General features: G+C 50.2%; 1 protein-coding gene across 2 annotated transcripts in view; it reads right to left on the bottom strand.

Annotated features, from left to right (window-relative positions):
• WWC1 (WW and C2 domain containing 1) overlaps positions 1 to 18,997 on the bottom strand; it is a gene marked incomplete at its 5' end in the record, with an annotated part of 135,079 nt that extends 116,082 nt beyond the window's left edge. For both annotated transcript variants that reach the window (XM_080942462.1, XM_080942463.1), the window contains one exon: positions 18,879 to 18,997. In XM_080942462.1, the coding sequence (XP_080798588.1) occupies positions 18,879 to 18,997 (119 nt within the window). The remainder of the gene's footprint in view (positions 1 to 18,878) is intronic.
• Positions 18,998 to 19,412: the final 415 nt, after the last annotated feature.

Here is a 19,412-nt window from a genome sequence, read left to right as displayed (position 1 = left end):
AAACTTCTGCTCGCTGGGGCTGTGAAGACAGCTCAGTAATTAAAAATGCTCATTGCTCTTGCAGAGGGTCTGAGTTCAGCTCCCAACGCATACGATTTTAATTTTAGGGGCTGGAGCAATGACTTCAGCAGTTAAGGGCATTTGTTGTTCTTATATAAGACCAAGATTCAGTTCTCAGCTCTCACGAGACTAAGCCTTTTCATACAGTTTCCGGTGTGGCCCACTGTATGATTTTAAACGGTTAAAACCGGGGCCGAAGAGATGGCTCAGTGCTAACGAACATATGCTGTTCTTGGAGAGAACAGAAGGTTCTCAGCATCCACACCAGGCGGCTCACAACTGCTCTGACATCAGCTTCAGGGAATCAGTGCCTTCTGCTGGCCTCCAAGGGAACACACACACATGTGCGCACACACATACACACACATACACACACATACACACAATGAATATTTAAAAGTAAATGATAATAAAATGTTAAAATGACAAACTTTCTATTATGTCTACGTTTGAATTAAAAATAATTTCGTTTGCTGGCTGGGGATGTGGCTCAGTTGATAGAATGCTTGCCTGGGTTGCAGGAAGTACCATGTATATCAGGCGTGGAAATACAGGCTTGAAGCCGCAGCACTTAACCTTGGTAGAGGCAGGAGGATCAGAAATTCACGGTCATTCTTGGCTATTTGGTAAGTCTGAGATCATCCAGTGAATCACGAGACGTGGTTTTGTTTTCAACACGATGATGACCAAGTTTTGCTTAATGTAAACAATAAATGCTCCTGTAATTATGGTTACAATCCAGACTGAGTAACAATCTAATAAAAAATAGAATGGGCTGATTCTCTGAAGTTTGGGGACTGAGAAAGCTCTGTAAACAGATCCAGTACTATGGACTGCCCTTGGTCTACATGAAAACCCAAAGCAGCAAGGAACAGTCCCAGACTAGACTGAGGACTCCTTTGCCCATCTATCCATTTATATAGCCCCCACTCCACTCCCCTTTTTGAGATGGGATTAGGGTGGGAGCCACCAGACCAGGCTTAAACTACACATTTTTAAAAGCCATCTTTTGACACAGAACAGGAACAAAGCCCGGGCAGCCTGGGGGCAGCCTGTGAAAGCTGGCTTCCACAGAGCACAGGGCCCATGGACGGGTTCTCATGAGCGGAAGGTTTTCTCATGTCACCTGACCGCTGCTTTGCAAGATGGCCTCTGAATGAAGACAGGGACATCTGAGAGGACCTAGTTCCTGAGCTATTAGCAATGGCTTCCAGGCTGTGAGCTGCGCTGGCCTCTCTTCTCCAAGGGTCTATCTCTCCCGGGAGCTGGGACAGTAGGAACATAGGGCAGGTAGCTCTGTGCTCGCCCTTGTTTCCACATAGCTAGAGTCTAAGAGGACAGGAAACAAAGAGGAGGGGATGGGAGGTGGCCTAAGGATGCCCAGGGTCCATCACCGCCAGCTACACTGGGCCATTCTTGTCCTCAGAGCAGAGTCTATGGGATCCAGGAATGGAACAAGAACTTCCTCCAAGACTCAAACTCCAGCCACTGCACCCTGGAGAGTTTAACTAGTCAGGGCACACAGAGGAAGGCTCTATGAGATAGTAATAAACTCAGAAGCCAACAGCCTTAAGGGGACAATGCATTATGGGCAGTGACAGAAACCCCAGCACTCTTGCCAGCATGCTGTGTGACCCTGAAAGTTCCTGTACGTCTCTGGGTCTCAGCTGCCTGGCTGGCCAGGTCTCAAAGAGGACAAGAGAAAAGTAAAGGTGTGTATGACCCCAAAAAACACTACCACCAGCAGATAGTCACCATAGTAGCTCACCTTTATCATCAGTAATTATTTTTTAAATACAAAAGTGTGACTCACCAGCTCCATCTTGAAGCATTCGCTGCTGGGGCTCTCAGAGCCAGATTCCCCTTCCTTTTCAATGTAGTTCTAAAGCCTTCTACATAGAGTGGTCCCTTCCCCAACCTCCCAGGCTGTCTCTGTTGTGTTGGTTGTGGGGAGAGCCAGGTTCCTGGGATCTGAGATGGGTGTCCGTCACCCAGCCCTGGAAAACAAAAGTTCTCTCCTTGTTCTTTTTTGACCTCCAAACCTGCTTTACCAGTCCTGGGGCCTCCTCTGAGCCTGTCTAGGGCACTGGAAGCTCAGTCTGATGTCTGTTGATTGCAGTGGTTGGGCTAACAGTAATGGCGAACCTCTCAGGAAGATCGTGCCATTGAGTCGGAGGAAGCAGAGGGAAGCCCACCAGAGTTTCATGGCCAGACAACTCCCTTCCACTCCCCCTACCTACAGGCAGGCAGGGTGGTTTGAGCACTACAGCAACCCGGGGGGGGGGGTGGACTCAGGGCTAGTGGCAGGGTCTTTTGTTTTTCTACAACAGATAAACCATAACACCTTCCCCAAATATAGACAGAAGAGCCAGGTGCGGTGCCACGTTCCTATAATCCGAGTGTTTCGGAGATGGGGACAGGAAGATCAGTTCAAGATCAGCCTCTATGCATCAAGTGCTGTCTTTAAACACACATGCGCATGCACGCACACACACACACACATGCACACACACACACACACACATACACACACACACACACACACTCTCTCTCGGGCTAGCACTAGCAATGCAGGTCACTTGTTCACAGCAGGGCACAAGCCTGTCATCCCAGCACCGGGATGAGGTAGAACAATCAGGAGTTTAAAGCCACCCAGGTCACCTTCAGCTGCTCACTACAAAGCAAGCTTAAGAGCCTGCCTCAAATACGTGTACACACGCAAACAACACTGCGCACTCCCAAGGACATCTGGGTCTCCTCAGCCTCCATCTCAGCCAGGCTCTCCTTGGCTCACACTACGGCAGGGGGCAGAATTGTTGGTAGGAAGCGGTGCCCCTTGCCCTACGCTGCAGGGCAGCCCCACTAAGTGGAGCAATCACCAGGAAAGCTCTGGGGAAGAGCCTCAATTGAAGAATGCAGATGTGCCCCCACACAAGCAGGTAAAATGGAGCGTCTTCTGGGGAAGGAGAGCCACATCAGACACGAGCAATGCCTCACGGCAGCCATTTTTCAACCAAGCAGGAAGCATACTGAAAACTCAGATGCCCAGGAACCCTGGACATTTATTTTATTTTATAATAATAGAGATTTTATTCTACCCAGGTCGAATCGTTCTGTGGGGGTGGCTAACCCGGGAGGTGTGGGGAACCACACTCTGAGAAACCCTGCTTTGAAGGAATGGAAGGAGGAAAGCCATCTGTGGCTTTGGTAGAATACTGGTTTCTTTTCCTGGGATGTTCCCAAGAGGACTTGGGGTAGACTGCTAATGACGCGTTCTTGGCTCATCTACACAGCCACGCACAGATATGAACGAAACGCACTAGAAATGAACCCAGGAGGGGTGTCAGCCTCTCTGCTGCAGATTGTCAGGGATTTCTAGGGAAGCTGGAGGCAAGGGGAAGGCAGAGGCAGGGCCTGGGTATATTATCTCAAGAATGTGCGGGGCAAGGTCCTTGCTCACCCTCAAACACAGGTCACAGGTGAGCACCACCAGGAAGGGCAGTGTCCTAATCTGGAATCTGGCCACATACCCTTGCCACCTCCATGGGAGGAGAAACCAGTCAGTGTGCTCTGCTGCCCTTGGCTAGCTTCCTACCCTCTGGTCAGCCAGCCCAGGGTAGGAACCACCCTGTAGGGCCCCAGGCTCAGGCGAGGGTTTATATGCAAGTTACCTAGCCCAAGCTTCCCCTGCCCACCTTGATTACCTCTTCCTGTCAGTCCTTTGATTTGGGGGTGTGGGGGTGGGAGGACTGAACCTTAATGCCTCCCCATCTCCCTCCTGTCTGTGACTTGGAAGACTGCCTCTGTGTCCTGTTAGATGCCTTTCCATCTTCTCATTGTATCCAACAGCCAATAGACACAATACTCCTGTGAGAGTCTCATCACTGCCCCCCCCCCAGCTCAGCCATTCTAACCTTTGGCATTCAGCTCTCCCAGGGTCATCAAGATGTGGCCTCACAGCCTTGCATTTTCTCAGCAGGTGTGAAGCTCTAATCAGGTGAGCTCCACCCCATTTCCATACCTTACCCCATATTATTAGGCTCTGAGAATGAGCTAAGAAGTTCCTTTCTGATAGTGTTTATAGCAGGCTGTAAAAGCGTACTGTTCATGACACCACAGCCATGTGGCAGATCCCAGGTCAGAGCTCCCAGGAGGCCTGGGCTGAGCCAAGAGAAGAGGCCACCAAACCTAGAGTGCTCAACGGTCCAGCCTGTGCTCACATCCCATGTACTGCTGGGACCTGCTGAAAGTACACACTACCTTACACAGCTCAAACATGTCCCCGAAACACTTCACCGTAGCGGTACCTAGTATGCAAAGAATGTGTCAATTAAGCTATGAGGCAGTGGCCATGAGCTCACACTCTTGGGGGACAAGAGGAGAGGGTTCACACGGATAAATAGGAGTTTGCCACAGGGGATGGACTGGAACAAAGTGAATGCTCAGATGTGGTAGACCTGTGCCGTGAACTTTACAACAATCGCTCTTATGGTTTTGGGAAGGAATGCCCTACAGATGCCCACCACTGGTGACAAAACCCCAGTGAACAGCTGCTAGGGTGGGGACATGCCTATCTACCATGGAAATCCAGTTCAAGGCCAATCCCTTATCTTTTTGATCAGCATCTCTAGTTGCTTGTCTCGACTGAGGGTTTGAGGTTAGGGGCAGCTTTACACACAGGTTGGGTTACCAGCATAAGATCACTATAACCAGTCTACTAACTACTGGTACTTCTGAGTAGTTAAGAGTTCCCCCAAAGGTTCAGGTTAGTAAAAGCGGGTTCATACCTGGGGATCCAAGGAGGAAGACAGAGGGAAGAGTAGGGAGACTGTGGCACCTCAGCTGCTCTCTCATCTGCCCCAGGTGGGTCTGGATTGTTGTCTTTGGCTTCTTGAGCTCCCCGCTCCCAAGTCCTTAGGCAACTTCTCTTTTCTAGGCCCAGCCTTCATAGGCCACTGTGGCTTTGGACCAGAATGGACCTTTCTGTTACTTGCTTTTTGTTTGGAGCCCAGGCTGTTTACTGATGTAATATATGTATATGTGTATGTGTATGACGTATATGTATATGATATATATGTATATAATGTATATGTATATGCTGTATATGTATATGTTGTATGTGTGTATGTATATGATATATATGTATATGCACATGGTGTATATGTGTATGGTGTATGTGTATATGCTATATATGTATATGCTGTATATGTATATGTATATGTTATATGTGTGTATGTATAAAACATATATGTATATGGTGTATATGTATATGTATATGATGTATATGTATATGGTGTATATGTATATGTATATGATGTATATGTATATGGTGTATATGTATATGATGTATATGTATATGATGTATATGTATATGGTGTATATGTATATGATGTATATATATGTATATGTATATTGAGTGCTGGAATTACAGGGAAGTGCCAACTATCATGCTCAACCTATGGAATGCTGGGGACTGAACCCAGGGCTTTGTGTGAGCTACACAAGTAGGTGAGCTGCAGCCTCCCTGGAGAGAGCTTCTTAACTCAGCTGCAGAGGGGGAGGCAGGAAAAACTGGTCTCAGGGATCCAGCATCCTGAAAGGTGGTGAGGTCCCGGTGGTTATAATGTGGGATAGGGGGAGCCATGCAAAAATGAAAGCAGAGCCTAGGCCAGGCTTCAGAACTCCCATGACCCACAGAGGCTGAAGCAGAGGACCACTGTCGAGAATTTGGTAACTTCATCTACTGAATACTAGACTCTGAAGGACTCCCACTTACCTTCAATGAGACAATTTTCTGAATACTGAAAGCTGAACACCATAGTTCCCAAATCCAGTGTCTGAACTGCTCTGAAATCTAAAAGATTTTGAGCAACAACAGAACGTGAAAATGGAAGGTTCTACCCCACAGATCCATGTCACATGAGCAAAATTACCGAAGATATAAAACGACCTTCAGCCTCTGCATACAACACCACGCGACACCGTGACTGTCGCGTCTTGACTTGGCCCCCAACTCCAAGATGCTGCACAATGAGCTTGTGAATATACCAAGCCAGAAGAAACCAGAAATACCTCTCTAGGTGCGAGCATTTATAGTTCTCATACAGAGCCTTGAATGTTGTGGGGGTTGGGGGTGAGAGAGAGAGAGAGAGAGACAGAGAGAGACAGAGAGAGACAGAGAGCATGGGGGTTTTACACAGTAGTTTTACAACTTGGCTGTCTTTCTGAAATCATTCCAACTGCTACACAGCTAAGTATGCTGGAGAGAGCTGCGGAGTTTTGTATGTTCCTTTATTTCTCTGGGGCTAGGGATAAAATGTGGGGCTCCTGAATCATAAGTAAATGTTCTACCAGTGAGCTAGACACTTAACCTAGAAAGAGCTATTGTTTATTTATTTATTTCCTTCTGTATTTTGTGGGTATAAGCATGAATGTGTATGTTTGAGCATGTATGGTCGTGAGCAGAGCTGTGGGGGAGGCTGAGGAGATAGCAGCTCTCTTTGGATCTCTCTCGTGCCTTGTGCAGATCTGTCCCCCTGAGCAGTAGATATCTAACAACCTAAGATTCCATCCTAAGATCTGGGAGGTGTGTGTGTGTGTGTGTGTGTGTGTGTGTGTGTGTGTCTTTTTCTCAGCACTGGGTCTGGCTCTCGCCTCCAGAGATCTGGACTGGGTTGAATAGCACTGGTCACTCCAGAGTTGACACTTAAGGTCAACAGATTGCGTGGCCTTAAGAAAAATTTCCCCGGCTACAGTCGGGAACACTACTACTTACTGCTAATCCTGGGCTGTGGACTCCTGGCTGCGGTGAAGAAAGGGCAGCTTATGAGGCGAAGAGGTGGCCAATATAGACAGGTCGTTTTTAAACTGAAGGGGAAAAACCCCCTCACTGTTCCACCTACACATCTTTCTTTCTAGCTTTGCACCCTGACCTTTGGTGACGTGGACATGGCGTGTCACTTGCTAATGCACTACCTTCTGAGTTCTCACAGTCTGTCACTGTATTGTTTGGTGTGCCACTGTCTGTGAGCGCCCGTTGGATGTCAGCTTGTGCTCACGGCTTCCCTGGTTCCTTCCTATCAGGAAGCACACATAAGAAACTAGTGGAATTCGTTTTATTTCTATTTCTTCTTCTACTTCTTCTTCTTCCTCCTCCTCCTCCTTCTATTTCCTTCTTCTTCCTTCTATTTCCTTCTTCTTCCTTTTCTTTCTTCTTCCTCCTCCTCCTCTTTTTCTTCATGAGATGGCCCAGGCTTGCCTCAAACTTGTGATCCTCCTGTCTCAGCCTCCCAAGTGCTGGGATTATAGGTGTGTGCTACCACAGTTGGCTTAGTCTCCACTCTATCCAGTGTGTACAAGTGGAAGGTAACCCAAGCATGGCCAGACCAACTTCTGGAAATGACTTCAATGACATCCAGTGAAAAAAAAATCCCAACGGATGCCCCAGTGGCTAATATAAACGTTCCAGACCAAGCCCACAGGCTATCCAGACCCCCAAACCACAGGGAGAGTCGGGCCTTGCCAAACAAGGACTGGACCCAAATCACCTGATTGGGCTCCTCTAAGATGGAGGAAGTCTGCACTGTGGATAGAAACTTAAGCCAAGGAAAGCATTACCTGGGGGGATGCTGACAAACCAAGTGGACGCAGAAGAGCATGTGAACCCTGCACACTGAGAGGCGCATCTGCTAAAATGGGAGTAGACCAAGCAGAAAGCCCTAAGACACTTTAAGTAGCTGTCTTAGTCGGGGTTTCTATTCCTGCACAAGCATCATGACCAAGAAGCAAGCTGGGGAGGAAAGGGTTTATTCAGTTACACTTCCACATGCTGTTCATCACCAGAGGAAGTCAGGACTGGAACTCCAGCAGGTCAGGAAGCAGGAGCTGATGCAGAGGCCATGGAGGGATGTTTCTTACTGGCTTGCTTTCCATGGCTTGCTCAGCCTGCTTTCTTATAGAACCCAGGTCTACCAGCCCAGGGATGGCTCCACCCACAATGAACTGGGCTCTCCCCCTTGATCACTAGTTGAGAAAATGCCTTACAGCTGGATTTCATGGAGGCATTTCCTCAACTGAGGCTCCTTTCTCTGTGATCACTCCAGCTGTGTCAAGTTGACACAAAACCAGCCAGTGCAGTAGCCAAAGGAGCTATGGCTGAAATGGCCAGACTAGCTCAGTATTGCTCTCCTAAACAGCTTTAGGCAGCCCGGCCTCCACAATAGTAAAGAACAGGAAGGGGGGTGAGGTGGTTTTGCTACTCAGTAGCAAATTTGCAACCACAGGCAAGTATTCCAGTTCCCTATACCCAGGTTTCCGGTCAACAGGATAGAGATGGCAAGTTTTTGTCTCAGCATTGTTTTCTGGGCTAAGGTGGATAACGATACACCGTGAGCACACAGCCCAGGGACGGACAGTGTCAAGTCTTAATAAGCATTACACAGGATCAATTCTGGTCAACAAGGTACGGTGTCTTGGGGGAGGGGGGACTGGAGTATAAGGGGGTAGGAATGGGGAGTAGGGTGAGGGTTAGGGGTGGGGTGAGGGTAGTGGTGGGGTGAGGGGGGATAGTGGTCAGAGGGTTGGGAGTAGGAGTAAGGGTAGGGGTGGGGTGAGGGTGGGGGATAGGGGTGAGGTAGGGATTGGGAGTAGGGGTGGGGGATGGGGTGGGGTGGGGGGTAGGGGTGAGGTAGGGATTGGGAGTAGGGGTGGGGGATGGGGTGGGGTGGGGGTAGGGGTGAGGTGGGGATTGGGAATACAGGTGGGGTAGGGGTGGGGGATGGGGTGGGGGTTGGGGGGACACCAGGAGCCACTCTTCAAGGGGCTGGTGGATGCAGGTGCATGGGTAGAATCCTGAGCTAATCCTTCAAGTGGAAAGGAAGCTGAGCCTAGCCCCAAGGCTGACAACACTAAACAGCCTAGGCCAATAGACTTAAGAACATCACAAATGCAAGGGGGGGGGGGCTGGGGGTTGGGAGATTTTCCCATCCGCAGAAGGCAAGGCGCCTCCTGCACTTCGCACAGCACACGGAGGGAAGACAACAGGCAGAGCGCCTGACATCCCCTGATGGCTACTCCTGTAGAGAGATATTCACCTCTGTTCACTGCTTCCATGTAATCTCATCCCAGCTCGACCAGAAAGCAGATACTTAACCATCCCTACAATTCTCCAACATAGCTGTACCCCAGAATCAACTGAAGATTTTACCTCTTCTCTTTTTCTTCTGGAGGCGGGGTCTTAACTCATACCCTAGTCAGAATTGGAACTGTCCCACAGTGACCTTAGACCCTCCACCTTCCCGTCTTACTTCCTGAGTTAGTGGTACTCAACCTGTGGCTTTTGACCCCTTGTGCAGGGGCAGGGGGTGAAATGACCCTTTCACAGGGGTCATCCGAGACCATCGGAAAACTCATATGCTCATAACAGCAGCAAAATTACAATTATGGGGGAGCAAAGAAAATAATTCTGTGGTTAGGGTTCACCACGACATGAAGGGTCACAGCACTGGGAAGGCGGAGGAGCACCGCTCTGAGGCCTTCCCATGCCTCCTGGAGGTTGTTGATCAATGAGTGTTCCGGAAGATACGCCTCGGGAGGGCGACAGCTTCTGTGGTGACACTGGGTGCTGATTCACCAGTGTAGAATGCAGGCTGGCATATTCCAGGCACACCGTCCAATAAATATTTGTTAAGTGACATCCAGTCATTTAAGAAGCAATGAGACGGGGGTGGGGGGGGGGAGGAAATGAACTCCAAGGGCCCCGTCACCTCTAGCTGCTTCTGCTTAGCTCCATGCATGCTGTCACTCAACAACCCACAGCCAATCCCATTAACTTGAGGCTTCATCCCTTACTTTCCCAGCACCCAAACCGGCTCAGGACAGCAAGCTCAGGAACACCCCAATGGCGGGCGCAAAGGTCTCCAGTTTCCAAATCCAGACTTCACCACGGCGAGTCTACTTTCTTCACATGGGGAAAGGAACTTGAGAGAACCAGGCACCAGGTCATGATGCAACTATCTGTTTAACTATTGGCTAGTCTTCTGCAACCAAGCGTCCACCCCACTACAGTGGGACTTTGCTCTGACCCCCCCCCTACACACCCCCAACATCACAGACACTCCATAAATACCTGTGGAGTGAATGGCCAACACCTGGCTGGGTGGGACCGATAAATGGCGGGGCAGGGGAGGGGCCCTTCTGCACCTCTATCGTTCCAAAGATCCCCCATATTCTCTAGCAGCTAAAGGGCAAGAGACGGGAGGGAAGAGACCCGCCAAGAAAGCAGTTACAAGAGAAGGCTCCTTAGTCTTCTTAGCTTCACCACCACCACGACAGCCACAAATTCATTCGCGCACACAGTCCTGGTGCCAGCTCACCCTCAAGTCACTTCACCCAAGAAATTCCACAGAAGGGCTTGCCTCTGATAAGAAGACCCAGGAGGAAAAGTTTATTGATTTATTTATACACTAAGTGCTGCCAAGATGGTTGGCAAGCATTCTGTGTCAGCCTGGCTCAAGGGAGCTCCGGCCATTGAGAGACTTTAGCTGGGGAGGAGGAAACGGTGGGGTTGGTTCCTCTGCTAAAACAGGTAGATGAAGTCCACCTAGTTAATAGTGATTCCACAGTCTGGGTGCTGTGATCTCACCCAACAAACTTGTGGGGTAGGCGTGGCAGATATTACATCTCCGTATTCTACAGTTAAGGAGGTAGTCAGTTCAATTTGCCAGCGATCTTTATGAAGATCGGGGAACCGTAGGATGGGTTGTACTTATGGCGAGCTACACCCATGCCTGTGTCTTCCCCTAAGAGAGACAGAGTATGTACACTGAAGACAATGTCTATTTCTTTTGTTGTGTTTATTTACTAAGGCCCCCTCCTCTTTGGTTTCCCTTTCCCGAAGAACTCAAACTGCTTGGGCTCCCACTTGCAAACCATTCCTGAAGTGTACGGAGAAACAATCGCTCAGGGAGCGTGATAAAGCCGCCGTCGAGGCAGGGTTCGAAGGTTATTTCGATCATCTCGTTGGAGCAGACACCTGACGCCTGGATCTTGACATCTTATCCCTCCAAGTGGGTTTGCCAGTCGTTGGCGAATCCCAGGGATACTCCAATGACGGCCCAGGGACAGGAGAAGCCAAGGTGTTGGTGGGGTGGGGGTGGGGTGGGGCTGGGGGGGGGGAGACTGCCACCAAACCTGGGCAGGACGACAGCAGGCAGACTGGGGAAATTCAGCAGCTGCTGCTGGCCTGGTGTCCCTGCTGCCAGCCAGTGATGAATGGGGGACTAAGAAAAAAAGAAAAAGCCAACAAAGGTGTCCCTAATCTCAAGGCAGCTTCATTCCCCCCTCCCTGGCTGACCATTGAGGGAGAATTTAAGCCTCGGTCCCTTTTCTTTGGCAGACATTTGAAACTGAAAGATCCCATTTCTTCCCAACTGGGGGATGTCAAGAGTAGAAGCATCTAGGAGGCACTGGGGGGGCGGAGAGGGGGGAGCACGTGACCCCCACACACTTGTCCTTTTTTTTTCTGTCTCCGCCCCCCACTCTCTCAACCCATTTACTCTTCCCAGACCAGCATTTTTATAGAATGCTCTCCTCAACCAGCCACACTGAATGCCACCATGTTTTGTTGGTAGGAGATTTCCTGCCCAGGAGCCAGAGGCTTAACCGGCTTCGATATGGAGGTTAATCGGTTAAGAATCATATTTTTCTTCCTCTCCCACTTTCACATTCTGAAACGGGGATTCAAGACCCGGAGAGGCACCGAGTGGCCTTCCCATGCGGATTCAACCCAGGTCCAGCTCTTGGTCCCTCCTCAGGGGGAACTGCCCCCTCATCAAAGAGCCATTTGCCGGTGACAGACAGGCTGCTGAGCTACTGTGTTCACTACGTGGCTAGCCACCGGCCACTGGGTTAGCATTCCCTGGAGATGCCTTCGAATCCTGGCTATGGAGTCTCCCTGAGGCAACATGCTGGCCACCTCTTGCTCTCACAGTCAAGCTTGTCCCTCCTTCTGTGCACCTGCACCTGACATGCCAGTCTTCCTGGTAACTAAGGCAACTTGATTCTCTCTCTTCAAAAGGGCAGTGTTTCTCTCACGGCTACCTGGGACCCTAGGGGATTGGAAAATCAGGTCAGTTTGGCTAAGCCCTCTCCTAGAAGGGGGAGGGATACGGACAGAAAGGAGCTGCTCCCTCCCTTACTCAATCCCTGGCTGGCAGATCTGCCCAAGCCACTTGAACCTCACTGAACAACTTTGCATCTTTCAGGGTCTCTGCCTCCTTTCCTGGTCTCTTACCCTCATGGCTTCTGTGCCCAGAAGGTAGAATAGAGTCTAAACCATCCCCTAAGCTGCCATGGGGGCCACCACTGGCTTCTCCAGCCAAGGGACGTTAGTGGCATCTTCCCTGAGATCAATGCCAGATTTGCTCGTTCTGAGAGTACTCAGTAACTCCAGCCTAACTTGTCAAAGGGCTCATTGTGGGCCTGACATAGATCAAGCCGGAGCAGGCTACTCTTGAATAGATAGGCTATTGATTGAGAGGTCCATTTTGCTGGGTATTCATTTGGACCTAACCTTTCTAAGTTTCCCCATCTGAAGACGGAACGGTGATACTCCTGACTTCACACCGATGTTAAAGAGACTAAACAAGATGCTGACACAAACGCTGAACCCAGAGAGTGGCTCGGAGTTCAAATCCAGCTCGCGCGATCATTTCTTACTGCTTCGCACCTTGGTGGCTTCCAGCCCTCTTTTGTCTCTTCTTGTGTATCTCAAGTAGTGTTTTACAACCTATGTCTTACAACTGACATGAGACGTGCCCATGACTAGTAGGTGTCCATAGAATAGGGATATCATGGTGTTATGTAGCCCAGGCTAGCCTCAAGTATGTTGTGACTCTTTTACCTTAGCTTCCTGGGATTTCAGGGGTATTCCATCACGTCTGGCTCTCATATAACTTACACACAGGTATTAGTGTTACAAGGGTATATGTCTGGGACGTTAGAGGTATAAGCAGGAAACACACAGCTTGGGCAAACTCCCCAGCAGACTCTCCCACCTAAGCAAATACGTGACAGTGTGAACTTGGAACGTGACAACAGTCAAATATCCCTAAACTCATTTTAACCAATAAAAAACAGTAACTCTCATCTGATTCATCACAAATTCCCAAGACACTGCACACAAATGGCTTGACACGGACGTCTTAGTCAGGGTTTCTAGTCCTGCATAAACATCATGACCAAGAAGCAAGTTGGGGAGGAAAGGGTTCATTCAGCTTACACTTCCATATCGCTGTTCATCACCAAAGGAAGTCAGGACTGGAACCCAAGCAGGTCAGGAAGCAGGAGCTGATGCAGAGGCCATGGAGGGATGTTACTTACTGGCTTGCTTCCCCTGGCTTGCTCAGCTTGCTTTCTTATAGAACCCAGGTCTACCAGCCCAGGGATGGCACCTCCCACACTGGGCTGGGCCCTCCCTCCTTGATCACTAGTTGGGAAAATGCCTTACAGCTGGATCTCATAGAGACATTTCCTCAACTGAGGTTCCTTTCTCTGTGATAACTCCAGCTTGTGTCAAGGTTACGCATAAAACCAGCCAGTACAACGGATGACGCTTACTTGTCTAGCACAGCCAAAAAAGATGATGGATAGCTTACCAAATCAGCATACCATGGGAGACCCTGGAGCTGGTATTGAGGGGAAAGTTTCCATAAGAGAAAGAGGAGCCACGACCTTTCCTCAAGGCTGAAATTGATTTGCTGTGTGACCTTGGCTAAGTCACTCCTCTGAGTTTCATCAGTGAAATCAGAAGCCTGGATTACATCATTAGAAAGGCCCGTACCAACTGCACGGCTGGGTGGAGACCCAGCCTCTGGCTGACTTGGGACTCTCACAGGTACTTTTTCTAGCTGAAGAAGTGACATTTTCCAGTGCCTCCTGCATGTCAGGCTCTATGCTGACCTGTCACCCTAACTGCTTCTGCTTCTTCCAATCCCACAGCCTCCTTTGGTGGTTTATGTGTAACTCTTCATGCAAAAACAAACAAACGAAAAACAAACAAACAGGCAAAGCTAAGGCGCAGAGAGGATTATGAACATTTGGCAAGGTCACTAGAGGCCAAGTGGTGGACCCAAGATTCCAGGATCAAAACACCCAGCCCTGTTTCCATGATCCATACTTGGTTGGCCACCGCCACCTAAGAATGGCCACAGGTAAGTGAAACTGTTCCTGGCTCAGTTCCTTTTCCCAAGGCCAAATTCCTGCCGCAGTGGAGCAGAGGTCCTGAGTCAGCAAGTCACTGCGGGCTGGAAGCTGAAACGTGAGCTCCATCCCAACAATCAATCAATCAATAAACAGAAGGGGGCTAGAGGTCTGGAGCACTGGCTTCTCTTCCAGAGGACCTGGGTTCAATTCCCAGCACCTACATGACAGCTCACGGCTTCTATAAAGTTCCAAGGAAGCAGCACAGACATACACCAAAACACCAATGCTTATAAAATAAAAATAGATAAATATAAATAAATAAATAAATAAATAAATAAATAAATAAATAGGAAAACCAGGTTCTGTCTAGATTCTGCCTGCCTAACATTCAGACGGTTTTGCAAACGCTGGTTGACATCACCTGGGGCAGTAGCTCAGTGGCACAGCATTTGCTCAGCCATCCTGAGGCCCAAGGTTCAATCCCCAATACTATTGGAAATAAGTAAATACAAGTTGTGTGGCTTCACTGAGTTTAGTCTCGCAGAACCCCAGATAATCCAAGTCCCAGGGAGGATTTACAAAACTAAGAGTCCACGGAAAGCTCTCTCTCCACTGCCCTCCTTCACACAGTAAATGTTCAAGTTCTCCACCACACAGAGGGCTTAGAGAGGGTGACATACAGTTTGCAGGTTTCTCTATGGCAGGAGTTATGACCTGAAGTTCACTGGGCCCAGGGATTATGTACAGAGGACCTCGTTTGCATGCAAGAAATAGTCATGTTCTTCCAATGGACTAGCAGGGCCTTCTAAAGGCCCTTCAACTGCTGTAGACTTGAGCTTCTGCAACCAAAAGTATTTACAAGTAGGTTAATAGTCACTGGTTGTTTGATGACGGCGGGGGAAGACAACCGGCGGGGGAAGACAACTGAGTCCTTAGCTACCGGACTTGTTACTGGACCCCCCACCACCACCACCACACACACACAAAATATTCAGAGTTCCCAGGGAGTTCTGCAAGGTCTGAACACAAAGCCAGGGAATGGGCTTGAGGAATCTCTGTAGAGCCAGTCCCCAAGATTCAGTTTTCCTCTGTGAACAACTGATGCATTTGTTTTAAGATACCACGAAGCCCCACACAGCAGGAGGCTGGTCCTTTGCTGACAGCTTCCAGAAGCACCTATGTTCAGACACAGGTATGACCTGCAGCACCTGGTTCTCTAGGGACTTGTCCCTCCCTCCTGAGTGTCCTTGACTTGCCTAAAAACCTGGGTGCTACTGTAGCCTTTGGCCCAGTGGGCAGGGTCCAAAGCTGCCCACTGGACCCTCTCCCGTTGTTGGGACAACGGTCCTCAGGAATTCTAGCCTCCTGGTCTTCGCTGGGTGAAAAGGGGCGAGAGTTGGCAAAGCTGGCTGCTTGGCTGCTCTTCCACCCCCCTGGTGAACCCGGGAGCTGAAAACTGGATTCTCTACCCCCAGCAGCTCCATGGACAGCACACAAAACAGCTTAGTCCCAGAGGGCGGAATGTGCCAAGACATTCTTTAGGGTTGGTAACCGGAGACACTATTTTGTCCTTTGGTGGCTGAGAAATCCTTTTTTCAACTGAAGGACCATTTGACTTGTTTGAAATTCAGGGGAATGGGTGGGCACGGCTGTGATGTGCGCTCAGATACACATACTCTTAAGGAGTGAAATTTTCTTAAATATGTCTTTTCGTTTGTTCGTTTTGCACCATTAACTCCTCCCTAACACCTCACAGAACCCCTGCAACTCTTTTACGTTTTTTGTTAAATTGCTCCAAGCATTTCATAACTCCTTCTCTCTCATAATTAGCTGGGGTCCGGAGAAACAGAAAGGTTGAGACAATAGCGTTGGGGGCCTCGTGGAGAACATTTGTCCAACTGTTTCCATCACCCATGAAGAGCAAGCACTCAGACCTCACAGAGGCTGGGGTTAAAAGGCACAGCCCCCAACCAGGTGCACAAGGAGATCCCAAAGTTGGAGAAGCAAACATACTCGGAGTAGCTTTTGCCCCAAAATTCTACAAGAGTGATCCCTAGCTCTGACCCCAAGCTCAGGAGTGTGGTAAAAACCCAGCGCAGGTGGGGTGAAGAGGTAGTACAAAAATAAAGAGGGGGAGGCAGCTCCAGCAAGTGTTCCTATGCCTATGACTTCTCACCGAGGCAATCTGCCTAAAGGCAGGGGTTGCATGAGTCTGGCCTGTGCAGAAGGTGATTCATAGTAAGTAATCAACAGTAGAACTGTATCTTTTTAAAGATTCTTTTCCCCTTAATGGCAATAGATCTTGCTAGTTTCCTATTAGTGAAAAATGATAGACAACATTTTCTTTTTAATGAGCTGGCCTAAAGGTAAGTATTAAGCAACAGTTCAAGTGGCACATGGCTCTACAGCCTGGCATATTATCTTCTAGACAAATCAGTTCTTGGGAAGCTACCCGCTTGCCCACTTCTAAGGCAATGGTTGACCGGTATTTTGTGAGACGTTTTCTGGGCTGGATTATTCCCTCGGATGCATGGTTGTCATCTGGGCAGACAAAGCTGTAGTCACCCACAAACATACCACCCTCCGGCTAGGAGCACCCTAGGCTCAGCTGCAGGGACTTATGTTGTAGGGCACACAAGCTTGAAGTTCTTTGTTCTGAAGGATAACAAGTTGCCAAACTCCCCAACACTGTTACAGACACTCTGCAGGGTGGGATGGAGGGTGGTACCTCGCTCTGAGAGGTCAGGGGGAGAACAGACAAGATTAGAGGTTAAAAGGCACAGCGTAAGGACAACGTATTGTTAAGAGCCAGACACTAGGAGCGAATCACATCCCTGGGTTCCAGATTTTCTCTTCTGTTTAAAAACAGGAAAATTAAGCTGGGTAAAGTGGCGCTCGATTTTAAGCTTAACCCTCTGGAGGCTGAGGCAGGCAGATCTCCAGGCCAGTCTAGGCTATACCCCCCCCCCAAAGATCTTATCTTAAAGGTCCAAAGTAAATAAGCAAAAAACAAAAAAACAAGGGGAAATTGGAGTTGAGAGTTGGTGAGATGGCTCAGGGGGTTAAGCCATTTGCCACAGAGGCTGACCCCTGAGTCTGATCGACGGAGGTTGTAAATCAGAAGGAGCAAATGGACTCTGACAACTGTCCACTGACCTCCACATGCACTCCCATTATTCACACTATTAAGCATGCATACACACCATTATCACACACACACACACACACATAGAAGGAGAGGGGAAGAGGTGGAGTGAGGCGTGTGGGAAGGAATTGGACTTGCATTTCTATAAACTTTCCACCTTTTTGTTCGTTTTTTGAGACAGTGTCACACTATGTAGCCCTGGCTGGCCTGTCTCCTGAGTTCCCATGATTACTCCTTCCTTTCTAAGCACACCCTTAATCAGACACAAAGGGAAACTGAGGCCAAAAAATTAAAGCAGCCTGCCTAACACTCAGTAGCATTAAACATTTCTCTTCCAAATTACGTGAAGAAGACTCGTGCTGAGCAAAACGTAGGAACTCAAGAAATGATGAATGAATGAATGAATGAATGAACTCAAGAGAAAGTGAACTCATATCATTGCTTTCTGCTTTTTTTTTTTTCTTTTCCTTTAACCTTCAACGTGTAATTTACACCCCATTCTGGACTTCTCAGATCTCCTCATCTGAACCCTATATGACGAAAGGTCCAACAAATTCATCCCGGGTGGCTTCACCAGCACCAACCCCCCAAGGTCACAGACCAGGCGAAAATTCAACATTCCTAGGACGCCTTGACCACACACCTTCTCAGCAAAGGATGGCTCCCCACTCCCAGGGCAGATGTGGACCAGGTGTGAGTAGCTGAAACTGGGAAGGAGTCTGGGAAGTCTACCTGCCTCAGTAAACGCTCCGGCTACGTACACCCAGCGAGGCGCCCACCAAGGTCAGGATTGCTGAGGAACCTCTGGCCCCAGAAGGGAAGAAGGGGCGAAGACGAGGCTAGAGGCAGGGCTTTGCCAGAGGCCTCTCACCTCTATCTGCAACCTAACAGCTTCCAACTTGCTGTGAGATTCCTGGAGAACCAGTCTCCCTCTTTTGCCCTCCCCCGCGCTCCCTCCTTCCCCTCCCACCTCCGACTTCCCCAGACTTGCTCCAAAGCTTTTCTCCGCAGCCAACGAAGCACCTGTCAAAAAGCTGCTTTTCTCTTCGCCCAACAGAACGTCCTTCCTCCAGTACTCTCCCAGCGACCCGTGGGCTCCCTACCATTCCCTCGCAGCCAAGGAAGTCCCCAGGGAAGATTCGCTTCACCTGGCTCAGTCTGTGCCTTCACCCTGGCCGGACCTCACTTTCGAAAGGGGTCAGGGACCCTGCTAGAGCTTAAGGTCAAAACTCTGGGCAGGTGCCACTAGGGCCTAAGTCCTCCACCTGGAGCTGGCTGCGGGCGGTCCTCTTGGCATCCGCCCCTTTCTGCAGCTCTTAGGGCAGGAGTACAGCTCAAGGAGGGGTGAGGGTATTGAGGGGGCAAACTAAGACCTGTTATGAGACACGCAGAAAGAATCCCCCCCGCACACCAAGGGCAGGTGCGGCCCAGGCGCGGTGCCGGGTCCGGGTTGGAGCACCCCGGGTCCTACCTGTCCCGCGGGTCGATCCAGCTGGTGGTGCGGTTCCTGTGATCTATGTAGTAGACCTTGCCGTCGAAGTCGCGCGCCTCCTCCCAGCCCTCCGGCAGGGGCAACTCCGGCCGGGGCATCTTCCCGAGCCTGGCCCGCGCTCCCCCATGCAGCTCCCGGCCGCCACGGGGCTCAGCGGCTCGGGCCGGCCGCTTTGAGTCCAGGCGGCCGCCGAGGCAGCATGATCGGGGGGTGGCGCCCGCGGATCGGGGGCCCTAACGAGGGCCGGCCGGAGTGGCGCCTCTGTCCATGCGGCCCTGCGGCCCCAAGCCCCGCGCCGCCCGCCTCTCACGCTGCCATGTGCGCCCGCCGCGGCGCCCGGCCGGCCCGAGGACGCGGCCAGCCAGCTGGGAGAGCGGCCCGAGCCGCCGCCTGCCTGCCCCTGTCGCCGCGCGCTGCGCTCCACGCCGCCGCCGCCCGCAGCCACTGCCGGCGCCCCGCCGCGCGCCCCGAGACTTCTGCCTCCGCCAGGTGTGGCTCCGGCGGTGCAGGTAA

This window comes from Micromys minutus (assembly GCF_963924665.1).
Source record: "Micromys minutus genome assembly, chromosome: 31".
NCBI classification, from domain to species: domain Eukaryota; kingdom Metazoa; phylum Chordata; class Mammalia; order Rodentia; family Muridae; genus Micromys; species Micromys minutus.
The sequence above is the reverse complement of the archived record's forward strand: the minus strand, read 5'-3'. Positions and strand labels throughout refer to the sequence as shown.